General features: G+C 43.4%; 2 protein-coding genes across 2 annotated transcripts; one reads left to right on the top strand and one right to left on the bottom strand.

Annotated features, from left to right (window-relative positions):
- Positions 1–573: 573 nt before the first annotated feature.
- On the bottom strand, positions 574–19,453 carry LOC136590865 (importin-4-like; the record flags this gene model as incomplete). Its single annotated transcript, XM_066588403.1, has 8 exons — positions 574–699; positions 12,132–12,176; positions 12,255–12,448; positions 12,558–12,663; positions 14,709–14,766; positions 15,163–15,240; positions 18,549–18,652; positions 19,342–19,453. Coding segments are annotated over 8 exons (823 nt in total), but the record flags the coding sequence as incomplete, so codon positions are not given.
- On the top strand, positions 3,476–12,782 carry LOC136590864 (uncharacterized). The gene is made up of 2 exons (XM_066588402.1): positions 3,476–3,972; positions 9,647–12,782. Exons 1-2 carry the CDS (start codon positions 3,828–3,830, stop codon positions 10,363–10,365), a joined length of 864 nt encoding a protein of 287 aa, XP_066444499.1. The 5' UTR covers positions 3,476–3,827; the 3' UTR covers positions 10,366–12,782.
- Positions 19,454–19,680: the final 227 nt, after the last annotated feature.

A 19,680-nucleotide genomic window follows, 5' to 3' on the forward strand; every position in this document is an offset into this window, starting at 1 on the left:
TGCCGTCTAGTTTTCAGCGTCTAATCGCCCGATTAGACGCGCTTGCGCAGTCCGGTCTTCTGTCTTCTGAATGGGGCCGCTCGTGCCGGAGAGCGGCTCCTCGTAGCTCCGCCCCGTCACGTGTGCCGATTCCAGCCAATCAGGAGGCTGGAATCGGCAATGGACCGCACAGAAGACCTGCGGTTCACCGAGGGTGAAGATCCCGGCGGCCATCTTCGCAAGGTAAGTAAGAAGTCACCGGAGCGCGGGGATTCAGGTAAGCACTATCCGGTTTTGTTTTTTTTAACCCCTGCATCGGGTTTGTCTCGCGCCGAACGGGGGGGGCTATTGAAAAAAAAAAAAAAAACGTTTCGGCGCGGGACAACCCCTTTAAGTGAAGGCCTTCCACGCACACAGCTTTAGAACTGCTCACAAGGGTCTAACAGCAGCATGCGTAAACAATCATAGCGTGTGTGTATATATGCTTGACTGTGGTTTCGTGTACACACACACACACACACACACACACACACACACACACATATATATATATATTTTAATTTTTTTTGTAGTCATAAACACCATAGTACTTACGGTTTTATTGATGAGCAGCGGAAGAAACCCTACAAAGTATGGAGCAAATATCCCTCCGCCAACTGCAGCAGCAACCAGAGGAATTCCTTCTCCTGCATACTCCATCAACATTGCATCAATCTCTGCCTGAATGTAAAACACAAGATCAATTAACTTTTTCCCTTTACATATAAAAATACACAATATCTTGCACTTTTTAGCCATTGAACGGACTAGGTTTTTGTACAAATCCCTTCTTTGCAATTTCTCCATATTCTGAAGTGATACTTGTATGATATAATTGCTATTTTACATACCACTGTTTGAAGTCACTCAAAATTAGACCAAAGTTTCTGCTTGGTGCCCGTTCCCGACAAAGTAATACAGCCGTATACTGACATGTACAAATACAGTAGATTTATAGTTTAGTGGCCCAATCATAGGTGGAAGACACACCTCAGATTATGGTTAATGCACATCGCTATACTCTAACAGCGCACATCCAATTCTGGGTCCCACTAACCTAAGACCATCAAGGTCCACTAGCTTTATTCAGAAAAAGAAAAAAAAAAGACTACTAGCATAGCAGCAATGACTTACAATGTGGATTTCACAGATGCGTTATATGTATCTATTGAAGATACAGTGTTCCTGTGAGATACAGCTCATTGCATGTGATGAACTTGAAATATTAAAAGCAGGCACCATGACGGTCCTGCTGAAATGTCATTTTATTTTTTTCTCATACTGGATGAAGCCCAGGTGGAGCCTGCTGGTTGTACTTAGCAGCAAGCTCCCTTCTGCAAACATAGTGTGTATGTATCCATGTTAGTACCGACTCTTGTTGCTTGGTGCCAGAGGCGCCCTTGTCCCCAATCACACTGAGCAAGTACCACCTCCAGCGCCACACCTCACTCTTTGCACATGGTCTCATTATGGCTTTGTGCATGGGAAGATTTTTAGTGCCATAGATGGGATAGAATTCCCTCCCATGATACCTTTCTCAAAGGGGCGTTCCGGACTGCACTGTTGGGGATCTATCCTCAGGACAGGTCATTAGTTGATCACGGGAGTCCACCACTCTGGAACCCCACTGATCAGCTGTTCCAAGAGGCTGCAGCACAGGGGTGGGCCCTACTGGCTCTTTTCAGGCTTGTAACATCACATTCATGTGTAACATAGCCTAAGATAAGCTTAGTGCTATTCAAGTGAATGGGATTGAGCTGCAGAACCAGGTACAGCCACTGTACAATGTACAGCCCTGTGAGTGCTTTTGACTGAAGCGACAGCAGTGCTCACCCAAGGGCTGCTGTCACTTCAATCGGCTGATTGGTGGGGGAACCCAAGCGAAAGTCTTCCACCAATCAACTATTTTTAACCTATCTTCAGGTTCAAGCATCAATCTAGGCCTGGGAAATCCCTTTAACCCAAAAAAAGGATGAAACGACATAAATATACGGCACTTGTTCCTGGGCTTTAATCCTGCACCATAGTAAAAATGAAGCACGAGATTAAAGCCCCAGCAATATGGCAGGAGCAGTTCGGGTCCTCGGCTGTCACATACAGTAGACTTACCTGTCCGGAGGAGAAAGCAGAAGTGATTTTTAACCACACTTTCTAGTAAATAAAAAAAAAGCAGAAGTGCTGCTCTCCTGTTATTCAACCTGGCAATCACGTGATCGCCAGGTGTCCTCTAGCATGGCAAAACCGCAGGGTCCTAGCAGACCAACATCAGCTCTGTCACTGGCTACTGTCACTCCAGGTGGATGTTTTCACCTGTAACTGGGCTTTCACAGATGCCCCAGTTATAGTGGAAAAGTGTGGAATTAAAAATAAAAAAAAAAGGGTTAACGTCCCCCCTAGAGGTCTAATATGATGTCATGGGGGACCGAGACGTTAAGAAAATAATTATATACACATATGCATATAAAAAGAAAGGGACCCACTGACGACACCAATCTAAACCATCGCTATATCTGCGCTTTAAGGCTGGGTTCACACGGGGCGGAACTGCCGCAGAATGTCCATGCAGACCTTCTGCACGGAAAGTCCGCCTGCGTTTTTAATCCCGGGGGTTAGCCAGCAAAGTGGACAACATTTGCAAAACTCTCATCCACACACTGTGGCCAATCCATGCTGAAATTGCCATGTGGTGCGAAAAGCAAAGGCAGCATGTCAATTCTCTCTCTGTTTCTGTAGCGCCTTTTCTATGGGGAGAGACAGCCGTAGCGGAACACTGACGGCGAAGCCGCTCCGAAATCCGCGGCTAAAGGCCGCGGGTTTTGAAGCTGCGTTTATCCCACGGAAATCTTGTGTTTTTTCCGTGCAGTGATTCCGCAAGATTTCCGCAGGATTTCGGTCCCGTGTGAACCCAGCCTAAAAGACTATAAAAATTATATATCAAAATGTCTGAAACAAAATGGGAAACACATTCCTGTACGTTATTTTAGTCTAGTTGTTTGAATTATCTTTGCGTGTATGCGTACGTAATAGGCACCAAGATAGAACATGTTTTGATTTTTCTTGCGCGTGGATTTCACACAATTCATGTGAGCGGTAACATAGCCGCCAGCATATTCCGCTATACCGACACGCTTGTGTAAGCCCGGCCCTAATGATATAATAATTCTGTGTAAAGGGGCAATCACATAGGAGAGATGAAAAATATTGTTTTTATCTCCCTTATAGTCCTCAGGTTTTACATATTGTATGGACCTTATAAAATAACACTGAGAGCAAATCACATGGAAGCAGAAGAGACCCGTTATTCTGTGGGACAATAAACTAAATATACTTAAATCCTATAACGTGTGTCAATCCATAATAACCCAGAATACGTGCCAAGATCTGGAAACAGTGAAGTAGGTGTGTCACCAACAGACGGTGTGTGACCAGTAAGCGTTGGTAGAAGGCAGCCGGCGGGGAGCGAGAGCCTGCACCTGATCCGGCTGATCTACCTGCTCGACAGGATCATTAGCTGAAAAGCAAATATGCCATGAGGGAGAGGAGTAAGCTCAGAGTAAAGACAACTAAGTCACAGCAGTTTATAGTTCACCTGATGGGCTCCTATTGGGTCACCGGTAAATACAGATACTCCTGATTTGTAAATAAGACGACCATTCAGATTATGAGAAGAGAAGTGGGAAAACAAACCAAGACTAACTAACAAAAAAAAAAAAAAAAAAAAGAGAGAGAGACTAATGTGACACAGAAAGAACAGAGGAGGATGAAGGTGTGAGAAGTGTGCATCTACTGCCAAGAGCAGGGAGTCCAGGATGGATATACCAAGGACTGTCCTACACATGCAGCTTGGAAAATGCCTCTTCAATCTGATGCCATTCTTCTTCAGACGACCATCTCTCAATCAGTCATCTACCATTTCTCTGCTCATCCTGGTAACGACAGATATAGTCATCACAGGTAAGAGGGGCTTTACGTCTTGCAGCTTACGATTTCCCATACTTTATTTCATGGTTGAACCTAGTAAAGATTATTTTAAATAGGATGTCATTTGAGGGGTTGTTAGGCACTTATGTTAACCAGTCGCCTTGAGCCCCTTTTACACGGGCCTATAATCGTTCGGATTCCTGTGATCCAGCGAGAATTTAAACAATTATCATTCAATGTAAATGCGTGCAGCGATTGGATGACGAATGAGAATTTGTTTGCTTCTCGTTCGTCGTTCAGTTTCTGCATGCAAAAAACAGAACGACGGATCGCTCTGTGTAAGTAGGCAGTCGTTCACTTATGAAGAACTGCTTGCTTAATGTGAATGGAAGCAGGCGGGTTGGAACGATCCTAGGTCCGCTCAGCCTCCATTCACTAGCGATGATCGCTCCTATGTAAAACCACCGGTCCGATTATAGATGAGATGACCTGTTGGGTATCTGTGCCTGACAGATCGGCCCATGTAAAAGCACCCTTAGGACCTTAGAAGAAAATTGATCAAGGCACTCTTTCTGGTGTAGAAAAGCTGTAAATTCTGCAGCACAATGGATTTCCTGTAATTCATGCCAGAAACCGATGTAAAGTATGATGCAAATATACTCATTCAAATCAGCTCATTTGATTTTCTGACACAAAGGCTGCCAAAAGATAAACGTCTTAATGAATTTGGCACGTTACTCCTGTGCACATTAGACTAGGACTGGTGTATGACATATGAGTCTTCATAAACTTCCCTATAAAGTCCCAACACCTCTATTATACACATATGGTGTTTATAGATAACCCCCACCTGACTGCGCTACCCTTCCTATTCTCAACGCTGGATGCTGACCAGACATGTGCTGTTCCCCAGCTGCCACCTGCCACACAATACACAGATTGTCAGAAAGGAAACCTGAATAGGCAGTCTTTGGTTTAGTGAAACGTATATGGCCATCTATAGTATGTGATGCACAGACGTGTATTTACTAACCATTACTGAGTATCCGGTTACTGTTGCTGCTGACACCCCTCATCACCTCTGCTACAAGTTTGACAACATTCTGAGAATCTAAATGCAGATCTCCGCAGACAGGAGTGATAACACAATCAGCCTCTCTAGTGGCAGTTGTGTGGCAATGGAGTTCATAACTAATCTAATCTATGTACTTCTTCTATCAAGCCAACACCACAGCTAAAAAGACCACCTCCTGTGCATCCAGCATTCAGATTTCCCTTGGCAACACATACTAATCTGGACTTTGAGTCACTTCTTATCTCTGTTGACCTAGAAGTCACTGGCTCTCCTCTGACATTGTCAAAGAAATATATTACGCCATCATCTAATATAATAAGTCTGGGTTCACACACGGCGGATTTGCTGCGGTTTTGCCGCGGATTACCGTTGCATATCCGCACTGCGGCAAAACCGCTGCGTTTACAGTGCAATGCAGCACAAATGAGTTTTGCAAAAAAGCTGTTCTCACAGGGCGGATTTTTTCCGCACAGCCGCAGTGCGGAAATGCAACTGCGGCGCGGTTTTCAAAGATGCAGCATGTCCATTCTTCTGTCTTTTCCGCAGCGGTTTTTGTCCATAGACCTCTATGGACGCAGCAAAATCCGCGGCAAAAAGTAAAAACCGCTGCGGAAAAAAAACCCAAAACGCTTGCGGATTCTTCCGCAAGAAAATCCGCAAGCCAAAATTAACCTTTCAAGCGGTTTTGCCGCAGAAGCATTTCTTTTGCGGCAAAACCGCAACGGAAAAAACACGGCAAAACTGCAGCAAATCCACCCTGTGTGAACCCAGCCTAAAGGTCCTCATTCAGGAAAGTATAATAAAGTACACATACTATATGTATTATAAAGGTATCAAAGTTTACGCTGTTGAAAGGATACAAGAATGCAGCTTTAAAGGGGTTGTCCCGCGCCGAAATGGTTTTTTTTTTTTTTCCAACCCCCCCCCCCCCCGTTCGGCGCGAGACAACCCCGATGCAGGGACTTAAAAAAAAAAAACAGCACAGCGCTTACCTGAATCCCTGCGCTCCGGTGACTTCTATACTTACCGGTTGAAGATGGCCGCCGGGATCTTCTTCCTCCGTGGACCGCAGCTCTTCTGTGGGGTCCATTGCCGATTCCAGCCTCCTGATTGGCTGGAATCGGCACGTGACGGGGCGGAGCTACACGGAGCCCCATTGAGAAGATAAGAAGACCCGGACTGCGCAAGCGCGTCTAATTTGGCCATTAGACGGCGAAAATTAGACGGCAACCATGGAGACGAGGACGCCAGCAACGGAGCAGGTAAGTGAAAAACTTTTTATAACTTCTGTATGGCTCATAATTAATGCACAATGTACATTACAAAGTGCATTAATATGGCCATACAGAAGTGTATAGACCCACTTGCTGCCGCGGGACAACCCCTACACCAATGTAGTCTGAGGACCTCAGTAGAGTTAGCTGTTGCCAAAGTACACATACACTTCCCCCTTGTCATAATAGTCCGGCTGCCTTCTATAATGCAGCTAGATCAGCTGGTTTCTGAAACTTCATTCTACTATATAGGTAAATGGTTTAAGGTTAGCAAAATGTAAAACTTGGGTAACTGGTAAAATCATAAAGTTTTCATCGTGTTCCTCAAACGGCTTGCATTTGAAATAGGCAGTAGCCGGAGTAAAAGGAGAAGGAGCAGTACAGCATTATGTTGGGTAACAGTACAGTATGGGTACAGCGTGTACTGGCACACTGTTTACAATACTAACACTGGCCATGGCACTAGGTGTTCTATACAAGGCTGTTCTATGCACTTAAGTCCTACATAACTAATGGCAATGTATTAAGCCACCGTCCCATCTTCTACAAAACATATGCTGTAAGCTCTATAACATGGCTGAGAACACCACTGTGTAGCGCAAAACCCAGCAGACAACTTAACAATATTTGTCCTGCGATTCCTGCAGTAATAGATGTGATCCCATTACATTTGTCTCCATTTATGTACGTTTTATACGCCAGGCTCACACAAACGGGTCGGATTGCACATGCAGGAGCCCACAGCTGAATCCGACCCAGTCCCCTGCCGACATCCGTGCATACCTGTAAAATCTGTACTGCGGATGGTCCGCAGGGCTCACCATTGGACATGTGCAATACAGATTTTTTTTTTTTTTATTAAATCCCTGCTTTTCACACACCATCGCTAGGCGAAGACCCAGAATCTGCGACCTTTCTGCTATGTTAATTGCAGAAGGGCTGCGGGTCGCATGGCTTGCATTGACTTGGAAGCAGTCCGCACGGAATCCGCACAAAAATAGAGCATGTTGATATTTTTTTTCCCGCGAGTGGAAACTGCAGTCGGTGTTCGCTCACGTGAGTGCTCTATTTGTTTGAATGTCTGTGGAATGCCGCGGATCGTCCGTGCGAGTGACGATCACCGATTCCAAAATTCACACTCCCTCGTTTGAGACCAGCCTAAGTAAACAGCAACCTAGACTGATATGTGCCAACTGTATTAAACAACGAAAGTCGTCTTAACCCTTTAAGGACCAGGATGCTTCAATCCTAAAAAGGACGAAAACACTTTTTAGGGATTTTACAGACCTTTTTTTTTTTTCTTCAGCCACCAAAATTATTTTTGCTGTGTTTTTTTTTTCTCTGACACATAGGGCTATTTTTTAGCTCTCTAGCACTCATTGAGCGCTATTGTAGCCTGTAAAGGAGGATGCAACAGTAAAACAGCTTCTGCATTTTTCTTCATTCCCTCAACTGTTCCCAACAGCTCAGGACTAGACTTATAGCAGAAGATTTAGGGTGACTACCCACTACAGTTTTTTTCACTGTGAAATTTGCGGGTTTTTTTTCTGCAAGGGTCTATGGGACTTGTAATGTTAAAATCGCGATTTTTAACATTACAAGTCCCATAGACCCCTGCAGAAAAAAAACCGCTGCGAATTTTACAGTGAAAAAAAAAACTGTAGTAGGTAGTCACCCTTACTCCTGCACCATATTTTTAATATCGGCTGGGATTAAAACCCAAAACCAAGCACCGTAAATTCACTGTACTTGATTCTCAAGGGGTTAAAACATTTGGTGCTTGTTTGACCAATACATGCGCCAGACTGAAATTCAAGCCAGCTATAAGCAGGCATACATTTACTACAATTCATATCAGTTTCTGGCATAATATATAGTAAATGCAGTGGGTTTTTATAAGGACCCTGGCCTTTTTCCTCTAAGCCCTGCCTAATGTTACAAACGTACAGTGCGAGGCACAAAAAGTCAGCATTTTTGGCGCAAGTAAGACGCACAAAAATCTATGACTTTTTAAAGCCAGGAAGTTTGATACATTTTCACCCCAGCTTATTCAAATATACTGTTGTTTGCTCTTGAAAACACTTTAGCTCCATTATGGGTCAGAAATGTCACCTAACAGATAAACTCCTTCATCGTCATCTGCTCTCCCACAGGATGGTAACTCGAAACCAGCAGAATTCACAATTTAGCTTTAGAAGTGAATAGGGAAGAAATGATCAAGCAACTGGAAATGCACAAGTAAAGCAAGTTACACTTCAGAAACATTGTAACTGTGGAATATTGTAAAAGTCTTGTTTAAAAGGTTAAAAAAAAACAGCCAATATCAGACAAAGATCTAATTCAAAAAGAAAAACTTAAAAAATAAGACCCCATTTACATTGACAGATGATCACTCAAAAGACAGTTTGAGTGACAGTTTTGAGCGATCATCTTTGCATAGTCTATAGTAGCAAAGTAGTTACTAAAAAGCCATGCAGGCGGAGCGGGACACCGCAACTATGGCTAGGCGAACAATACAGCTATTTTGCATAAACAAAACAGCTAAATTGTTTTCGGTGCTTACAGCTCATGTCCCGCTGTGAACTACCAGTGGGATACGAACTGTAAGAATCTTATCAGCGCTGCCGACTGGGATAATAGCCTGCAGTGCTAATAAAAGTTCATCGCTCAATTCTAGAAAACTAGAATTGAGTGAGAAACGAATCGTGCACAACAACTGCACGACACAACGGTTATCGCTCAAAAGATGGCTTTGAGCAAATTTTGAGCTATAATCGTTGTGTCTAAATCAACCTTAAGGCTACCTGCAGACGGGCAGATTTGCATCGCAGAATCTGCAGTGGCCGTCCGCCTCCGGATTCCACAGCAAATATCTTCCGTAGCATGCTATGGCAAAACACAATTTTCTCTACATGAGCAGAAATCGATTGCAACGTTCCGTTCGGAGGAGAAATCGCAGCATGCTGCGATTCTGTGCAGATTCCGCACGGACAACTTTCATTGAAGACAGTGGAAGCCGTCCGACTCGCGGCCCTTCTGCAAACATCATTGCAGAAAGTTTGCTGGATCCGAGTCATCGCAGCATAATCTGTACTGTGCATGTGCACCGGCCGGCATATCCACAGCACTGATTAGAAGACTGCGGACACTGGCTGGGCACAGGGTCAGATTCCGCTGCGGAATCCGACCAGTCGGTGTGCAGGCGGCCGAAAGGAGTCTAGCAGGAAGTTTGCTAACTACAGAGCTGTAGCTTTCAATCTTCCCTAAGCACCTGGAATTTCATGTCTCACTGTAGATGATTAAGCTGCGAGGAAGATGTATAAATACACATGTAATAAATTCTAATTCTTCTCTCCAGGGTTCCTGATGTGTGTATGGTTTGGCGGCAGGTCACTATCTCCTGGCACAGACGTGGTTTTCCTGAGATTTCTATCATTTCAGAATGAGACCTATCGCTCTATCCCACTACTGATCCCATGGATATGCTTCAGTGAAGAGTGGAGTCGGTCACATATGAACAAGTGGGATGGCACCCTCCCGGCCAGAACAGCTCTCTCTGTACAGTCTCGTCTTCTCAGTCTGGCTTGCTGGCTAGTTGCCACTTTAAAAGGCAAGCATGTGATTCCAGAATATTTAGAAATACCTCAAGAAGGTGACCATGGCGAATGGAAGTACCTCTTTACATATCTTAATGCAAACAGAACATTTGACTGGCAGCTTCTTTCCATTGGACTAGTCCTTGGCACCACATTGCTGCACAGCACGGTGGAGAACAGGGACGCAACTCTAAATAAATGGTTGGAAGAAAAGGGAACTTTCAAGAGAGTAGTGGCAACTCTTCTACTAAGTACGGGCACCCTAGGCTTATTGTACTTCCTCCCGCCTTTTATTACAGTGTGTTCATGGTTTATTCTGGCTTTGAATAGCATGTGTGGCCTCTTAAGGTTTCCAATTGCTCAGCCGCTAAGCACAGTATGCGGTGCTGGAAGATGTGCAAGTCCAGGAAAGACAAAACCTCATGCAGACATATTTCCATTGATGTTCACAGAAATGTCCTCTGTGCCCTCAAGAACATGAGTCTCATTAGCATTGTTTAAAATTAGATGTCCCTTAGAGGGACACAGACGTGGGAGTTTTACACTACATCAGAGAGCAGCTCACAACTACGGTACTCAATGCCTTCAGTTTCTCGGAAACGTTCGTATTGTTTTAAGTAGTGGTAACATTTCGCTTAGTTTTGTAAATTATTACAAATGACAGAAATATATGTACGCTGAGCATGTTTTTACGAGGTTATTGGGGTTTGAACACAAGCAACTACCCTAATAGCGACCCACTGGCCCTGGACAAAGATGGCGCACTGCTTCTCTGACTACTCAATGCACACTCTTCAATAGCATGCATCATTAGTCTAAGACACTACATGCTGTTTTAATTAGTCAGTGCTGCACTGGCCAATCAAAGCAGCATGTAGTGATTTAGACTACTGATGCATAATATTGTGCAGTGTGCACCAGGTAGTCAGAGAAGTGGTGCGCCATCTTTGTCCAGAACCAAATGATCGCTTTAACCCCTTTATTAGCACGCCCGGAAAATCTCCGGGGGGTGGCTGCACTGACCATGCAGTTAAACCACGGAAGATTTCCGTGGACAGCTCTAATACTGAAATGCGCAGAGCACTGAGCTGTCATCTGAAATCTTCCGGGGTTTTTACTGCACACTCAGTGCAGCAAGCCTCAGAGACTTCCCTGCCATAATACCAACTGTCAAAGTAGTACAGTACTTGCAAATATTTGCAAGATTAATTTGCATTGTTGACACATTTAAAAAACCTTCCCTGTGAGGCATGACATGGTAATAATAAACCTGGCACTGAAGGGGTTAAAGGGGTTTTCAAGACAAAAATCTTGATAGCAAATACGATGGGGATCTGCCTCTCGACACCTCCAGAATCAGCTGTTTAAAGATGGTGCAACGAGCGCCATAGCCTCTTCTTAGGCCTGTATTCTCATGTTCATCAGTCACATGATCTAAGTGCAGCTCAGTTCCACCCATGTAAATGGGACTGAGCTGCTATACCAAGCACAGGTGCTATGAAATCTCCACTGCTATGCCTGGTAGACACTGAAGCAGCCGCTGTGCTGACCCAAGTGTGACAGACCCCCACCAATCTGAAATTGATGACCTATCGGGAGGATAAGTTATTAATAGGAAGATCACAGCCGATGCTCGATAAACCAATCACAGCCACTCAATAAGGTCATTCACTGAATGGCTGTGAATGATCGAGTGCCAGCTGTGATTGGCTGGCGCTCGATCCAATCACAGCGCTCAGTTACACAGCGCTAACAGCGGGGAAATTTAAAACTGAGCCTGGAAGATGACAGCGAGGAGAAGTCTCATCTTGCCGCACCGCCGGGGACACTGACGCCGGCTGGGAGGTGGGTATTGCGGGTTTTTTTTTTTACCTCACTCGAGTATAAGTTGAGGGGGGCTTTTTCAGCACATTTTTTTGTGCTGAAAAACTCTGCTTATAATCGAGTATATACAGTAAGTCTCAGAAAACCACTTTAAAGAACATACGTAGACCTAAAAAATCTGCCTTGTACAAGGACACATCAAGCTAGCTGAATATTTTATTAGAGGCCCAACTTAATTTCACTTAATGACTTTGTAACTCAACTTGACAGGGGAAAAAAATTATTAGGCGTTTTCATAATTACGGTTGATATTTAAATATTTATTACTTTTAATATTTTCAGCAATTATGGAAGGGCATTTGTGAAAGTAAATATTAAATAAAACTGTATACTAGTTTGGCTGAAAAGAAGAAAAAAGCCTACCTGTTGGTTATCCTCTTCATCTTCAGCTTCATCCTGACATGCAGTCTGCAGGTACAAGGAAAATAAAAAAGTTAGACCTTTACTCTGCCGCACGGTTACTATACCGGTCCTGAGGTTGCAAACCTTGCTCTGTAGCACTGCTTTGATGACATCACATATTTTCCCAAGCTGCTCAGGTCCTCTCACACAAAGTTCCTTCACATCTTTCAGTAGATTGTTTAAAGACTCTAGGATGATCATCACCACTTCACGTTCTTTATCATGTACCGCACCATGCAGATAGGCAGGGATAACAACTTCCAAAAGCTGAAGGACGACTGTTGAAAGCATGGAGACGATGATATATTTCTTATCTTATTTATTACATGCAAACCTACTTCTTGTACACGCATGTTCAAAAAAGTTGAATCTTATTGTACACCTTACCTTTGGCATTGGTCTCACTGGGGTACTTTTGACACACGATATGCACTGAACGCACAAATTTTCCTATAGCCTCATATGCTGATTTCCGGACATTGTTATGTGGTGACTGGGACAGAAGAAACAAGATTAGCAATCAAAAACTAATCCCGTAAAGCAAGACTCCTTGAGCTAACTTCAAGAAAAGATTTATGTGTAAATAAAAAGCAACACTATTTCTGGCCATTATATGACTTACATCTTGTATTTACCAGTTTTTGACCTTTACAGACTCCATCTCTTAGGCCTCATGTCCACAGGCAAAATAATAATTAAAATCTGCAGCGGATCACCCGCACGCGGATTCGCATCCCATAGGGATGCATTGACCACCCGCGGGTAGATAAATACCCGCGGATGGGCAATAAAAGTGAATTAGAAAAAAAATGGAGCATGAAAAAATCTGGACCATGCTCCATTTAGGTGCGGGTCTCCCGCGGGGACGCCTCCCGCAGGCTTCTATTGAAGCATATGGAAGCCGTCTGGATCCGCGGGAGACCTAAAATCAGAATATACTCACCTGCTCCGGATCTTCCCTTCTTCGCGGCTTGATCTTCTCTCCATCGCGGCTGAATCTTGTTTCTTCTGGCCGGCGCATGCGCGTGGCCCGCAGCCGGCGTACCATGCACATCCGCCGGGCTGAAGAAAGAATATCCGGCCGCGACGGAGAGAGAAGATCAAGCCGCGAAGAAGGGAAGATCCGGAGCGTGTGGAGAGGTGAGCAATTGCTATTTTAAGCCCTCATGTCCGCGGGGCAGGAGGGACCCGCTACGGATTCTCCATGGAGAAACCGTAGCGGGCCTGATTTTCCCCGTGGAGATGAGGCCTTAACACTCCTTAACCCCTTGGTGACCGCCCAATAGTAAAAACACTATAGGTAGGTCATTAAGGGGTTAATGAGCGGTAAGGCCATGAATAAGTAAAGCTTCCTGTTTAAAAATATTTCACCATCTGCTATCCAAGGTTCGGCTAGAATTGTAACACATATTATAAGTATTTGCCCCACTTATCCAGCCCTGCTACTTAAAGGGATTTTCCAGTTTTTCCTGAGCCAAAGAAAGTAGACTAAACTGTAATGTGGTCTCCCATACACTGCACACACAGAAGACAATATCCTTCCCCTCCCTATTTCTCTGTACCAGACCATTAGAAGCAGCAGCACTGAGCAGTGTAGCTGTAAATCCAGCACTGGGGTGATGTAGAACACTTAAAAGGTATGCTCACACTATGGAATCTTTTAGCTTTTATTGTCAATGGGAATCTTCATTGCTGTTCATAAGGGCACTGAACAATCTGTGCCACAAAGAAAAAAAAATTACGAAAAACAAAAAAAAAGGTAGCCACATGTGGATTAGCCACGATGAACTAACTCATGAGCAGATCTGCAGGATACTCCAACTGAAAATCAGTGTCAGAAAGCAGAGGGTCAGCCTGGGACATCTGCCACGGATTCAATGTTGATTTTTCAGTCAGAAAGCGAAATCAGTTGTGTGAACGTGACCTGACTGCAAGATGTAGCCAGCCATCTATCTAGGTCTCTTCCTGCAGCTGCTGCTTCCTCCTCCTCCTCTCCGCTTCATAGACTAGCGGCTGATCTCAGTGTATGGACCTTTCTGTATGAATTTTATCACTAAATATAGAGTGAATGATCAGTGCAGGAGGCGGCAAAGTGTCTTGTAACTTAAGAAAAAAGCCTTTATCATCCTAACAAGATATTACAAAGTTTTGTATGTTAACTTATACTATTGATTTATGCAAAAAAAGTTAGATTAACAAAACAAACCAGACAGACAGACATTGTACATCTCTTAGGGTTCTCTCATACAAGTGTTTTTAACCGCTTATTACACATGCGGGTTTTGCGTGTGTAATATGTGGTAACTAACTTTACATTGCTTTCAACGGTGCCTCTCACAACAACAAAGTCAGCACGCACTATCTTGACGCGTATTACGTGCGGATACATACCAGGACAATGTATGGGGATTGATCATCACGCAAAAGTACGTAACGCATTGCGTACTGCTGTGTGGGAATACGTGGTGCGCAGGAGAGAACGCTGGTGTGAGACAGCCCTTATATACAATGCAGGTTTAAATACTAAACGGTTCTTACCTCAATGTGTTTAAATACTTCCTGGAAGCATGAGTCAAGATAAGGGAAAAATGAAGAGCTGAAGGAAAAATTTAAAGCAAAATGTGAAAAAAAAAGCCAGTGAAAGAAAAATTGTATTGTGGGAAGCAAACAATTATAAAGAATAAAAAAAAAAAAAAAGGGGACAGATTAATGTTAGCGAAAGGAGAGCGGAAGAGAATACAAGAATATGAATGGAATAGGTAAAAAAATAAAAGTACAAACAAGAAAATCAATGTAAGCGAGAGATAGAGGTCATGTGATCAAACAAAAATAAAATGGAGGGGAGAAGAATAACATTAATATTACTACGTTAAAAGATTTTCTTATAGGGTTTTCCAAGGGTTGGGAGAAAGAAAGGACATGAAATAAGAAGGACAAAAGGAAGGAGAGGTTGCTGGATAAGAACAGCAGGTGAAGGAATATTACAAGTTACCTGGCGTGTAACGCTATCACCCCTAGAGATGCGAGGGACTCTACTTTCTCGTCGACAAATGCATTCTCCACAATAAATCTGCAGAAACACAATACATCCTAATAAGGCACCGCACACTTGATAGTATCCCTTCTTAAGACAAAGAACTTCTGATATGCAGGCAAATTTGTACGTTTTTGTCATTTCCTTGTTATATGCCCAATGCGATCATGAAGCTAAAAAAAGGATTAGAACCGACTATTGTATCCAGGGAGTAAACATTAATGAGTGGTAAGGCCATGAATAAGGCAAATATTTCACCATCTGCTATAATTGTAACAGACATTCTAATTATTTGCCCCACTTATCCAGTCCTGCTACTTAAAAGGGGTTTCCCAGGAAGAATACTATTGATGACCTGTCCTCGGGATAGGTCATCAATAGTTGATCGGCTGGAGGTCTGTTGCTCAGGACCCGGACCAATTAGCTGACTGTGCACCCGCTGACAGCACCACAATTACACAGGGGTCACAGTGGAAGTCTCTGGTTCGATCTCTAAGTTCGACCTCATTGAAATCAACGCGAGCTGTGCCTGCAGTTTTAAGTGCTGACCACTACACAGAGGTCGGAGCAGAAACTTCAGTTGCTTTTGCTCCGACCCCAGTGCAATTATGACGCTGTCAGCGGGTGCACAATCAGCTGATCGGTCGGGGTCCCGAGGTGACAGACCCCAGCCGATCAACCATTGATGACCCATCCTAGGGATAGGTCATCAATAGTATTCTCCTTGGGAAAACCCCTTTAATGGACAAAGACTCACAATATTATTTCTTCATTACAAATAACCTGACCTAAGACAGGGTAATGCACCTCTAAACTGGAATGGGAAGGGGTGCAATCTAAAGCCACACCGTTTGTTCCTGTCAAGCCTATCGTTCAGCGTAATCGATGGAAATGGGAAGTTTGAGGCCTTGCAGCTCAACCCCCTTTCTCATCAGGTCTGCAGATACATTCTCGCGCACTAGTACAGGTATCCACAGGCTGTACTGATTACAGCTATTTTGGGCCACTCCCAGACAACCTCTTTAAGTAAGCCTGCGGGGGTTATTCGTAATGTTCTTTTAGTAAACAGAAAAGCGTATAATCATAGCCTAAATTTACCCCGGTCCTCTGCAGTCCAATGTTCTCTGATGAAGCCCCCTTCAGACTGTTTGGAAAATGTGGAAGAATGTCCAGAGAATAAAAGGTAAGCGCTACCACGAGTCCTGTGTCAGGCCAACAGTAAAGCATCCGGAGACCATTCATGTGTGCGTTTGCTTTTAATCAAAAGTAGTGGTCTCACTCAAACTTTTGCCTAAAAACACTGCCACGAATAATGAATGGTATCTAAATATCCTATACGAGCAACCTCTCCAACAACCCAGGAGAAATTTGTTGATGAACAATGGGTTTTCCAGCATGATGGAGCACCATGTCACAGGGCAAAAGTGATAACTAAGTGTCTCAGTGAACAAAACATAGAAATTTTGGGTCCATAGCTAGGAAACTCCTCAGATCTCAATCCCATTGAGAACCTGTGATCAATCCTCAAATAATAGGTGTGCCCAAAAAACAAACCACACAAATTGTGATAAACTCCCGGACCGGATTAGGCAGGAATGTGTTGCCATCGGTCAGGATTTGGCTCAGAAGCTCATATCCGCCATGCCAGGACGAATTGCATAAGTCTTGAAAAGTAAGAATCAATACTGTGAATATTGAGTCTTTGCCTAAATTTGATGTATTTGTCATTAAAAGTATAAAAATGTATGAAATGCTTATTGCCGTACTTCTGTATACCACAGACACATCTGACAAAAAGATCTAAAAACACCGAAGCAGAAAACTTTGTAAAAACCTAAATTTGTGTCAGTCTCAAAACATTTGGCCTGGACTGAGCTTTGATGTAATCTGCTTAAGTAGGGTGTACTGCAAGTTGTTTACAACTGAGGAAAATAAACTTGTTAAGATCATGCAGTGTAAATAAAACAAACTAGAATAAAAGGGCTACAGGGTTACTAATATACAGAGACCCCTTCAGATTCTAGCTATTAGACATTGTACCTCACAGGTAATTGCTGTACGGTGCCTTGGGGAAGCAGTGCTTTGCTAAGAAATGCCAAAGAGGCTGTATTCCATAAATCAGTGGGTTCCCAGCAATGGAACCCTGCTGATGGGAACAAACTATGTCTTATCCTAGTAATATGCCACAGCTGGCTTTCAATGGAAAACCTATGGCAACTGCTCATACTAGAAAATTGTCTGACAATATATAACCCTTGGAATGCACTACTCAGCTTCTCATTACCAGTAGAGAAGACGATTGCAATGAAAGGCAACACCTCTATTAGGCCTCATGTCCACGGGAAAAAAAAATTTTAAAAATCAGGCCCGCCGCGGATTCTTCATGGAGAATCCGTAGTGGGTCCCTCCTGCTCCACGGACATGAGGCTAAAAATTGATAAACTCACCTCTCTGGACGCTGTGTTTCTTCCCTTCTTCGCGGACGGATCTTCTTTCTTCGGCCCAGTGGATGTGCTCGGCATGCCGGCAGCGTGCCGGGCACAGCCGCCGGGCCGAAGATCTGGCTGCGAAGAAGGAAAGAACCGCAGCGTCCCGAGAGATGTGTTTTAATTCAGGTGTGGGTCTCCTGTGGATCCGGACGGCTTCCAAAGGCTTCAATAGAAGCCTGCGGGAGCCGTTCCCGTGGGAGACCCGCACGAAAATTGAGCATGTTGCGGATTTTTTTCCCGCATGCAGATCCGCGCCTGAAGGGAAAAATGACATCTGCAGGTATTTAACTACCTGCGGGTGTCCAATGCATCCCTATGGAGCGCGGATCAGTGTGCAGGAAAACCGCTGCGAATTTTAAATGTTAATTGTACCGTGGACATGAGGCCTTAGACAGATAACGCAGGATCACACCATGAACCAAATGTCACACTGCTCCTGTACATGATACAGAGCTTTTTTTTTTTTTACAAAACTCTACCTAAAAAAAGTATATACTTTGCATTCAATAAATAAATAATTAATTAATTAATTAAGACGATACATTCCCTTCTAATGACTAATGATGTTATGTTCCTACAAGTAGGCGAGTGTATTGTAGAGCAGGTACACTGCGGACATTACACTCGGATGTCCTCTGGACAGCATAGTTCTAAAATGCACTGCTCTGGTTGAAACGTGGTTAACAATTAAGAGGCGTCATAAGCTCTTGGCACTCGGCCTCAGAGTACAGGACTGCCTGGATGTTACCTGGATAATTAGACAGTTTGCCGACATGAATCAAAAAAATCTAAAGTATTCATTTGCTGCCACTAAGAGCTTTGCTTAAAACAAGCATATATATATATACACCATACCCTTCAATGTCAGGATCCTCCTCTTCTTCTTCATGAATGACAACGTCCTCCTCATCAGCTTCATCATCAAACAGCATAAAGGAGCGATTCTCATTATATTGGATCTTTTTATTTAAAAGGAATAAATAGATAAGGGGGAGTACATTAGTCTGGGCGTACAAGAGTGCTTTTCATCTGAAAGACATCATTTCAGCCATATAAAAGTTTAGATTAGTTTTTTTAATCAGCTTTTGGAATTTATTTGTATTTACAGATGGACAATATAATAGGAAGGTAACCAAACACAGTAGTTTAAAACGACTGCCGAAGCGCGGATGTCAAGGCTAAGGTTGACTTGAGAAAGACTGCTATAGGCGGTCGAAACGTTATTCCATTATGGAGGAAATAAAGAGGAATCGAGCATGATGCAATTTTACTTGCACTCTCTATGCTGCTCATGACTCTTCTATATATCAAGTTTCTGTGGATTGCAGAGTCATATCCTTCACTTAAGTGTGCATAGCTCAAGGTTTACTGGTTGTGCTGCTGACCCAACCATCATCTGGAAATCAATGCTAAGGTCATTAGCGCTCATGCAGAGCGTTTACACAGAAAGACTTCACCGCTGAATCGCGGGCTTCTCGTGTGATTTTTTTCGCATTTACACTGAAGATTATCGCTCATATTCACTCGTTTGAACGAATTTTGAGTGATAATCATTCTGTGTAAATGGGCCATAAATGGTGGCGCTCTGAGACTGGCCTATCTTTTTTACGCAGAAGTATTTGCAGAGTTTTTCCTCATTAAAACTCACCACTATCCCTTGCGATGACTTTAGAGTAAGAAGCATCATAGTTGTCATTTTTTCTAGATGATGAGAAATATTATCTTCCATAACTCCAGAAAGAGCAGCAAACAGACTATAGCTGTAACAAGACAGATCACTGGCTTTAACACATGCAATAGTGTAACAACATTGAAAGAGGACATTGCACTTTGGTTATATAAAAGTATATGGTAAAAGGCTTATTCAGTGCATGTGGTTCACACAGCTTTAATGCACAATGTATGTACATTTATTTTAACCAATTCCATTTAAAACTAGAGATGAGAGAGAGCATCGCTCTTCTCGAGTAACTGCATACTTGTCCGT

The sequence above is a fragment of the Eleutherodactylus coqui genome, unplaced genomic scaffold (genome assembly GCF_035609145.1).
Source record: "Eleutherodactylus coqui strain aEleCoq1 unplaced genomic scaffold, aEleCoq1.hap1 HAP1_SCAFFOLD_928, whole genome shotgun sequence".
Classification (NCBI taxonomy): Eukaryota; Metazoa; Chordata; class Amphibia; order Anura; family Eleutherodactylidae; genus Eleutherodactylus; species Eleutherodactylus coqui.

What these genes read in the sequence shown, in the direction of transcription:
- LOC136590864 (XM_066588402.1), top strand. Translation starts at nt 3,828, where the DNA reads ATGGATATACCAAGGACTGTCCTACACATGCAGCTTGGAAAATGCCTC. An exon ending in GACAGATATAGTCATCACAG is followed by an intron (nt 3,973 to 9,646) that starts GTAAGAGGGGCT and finishes TCTTCTCTCCAG; the next exon opens with GGTTCCTGATGTGTGTATGG.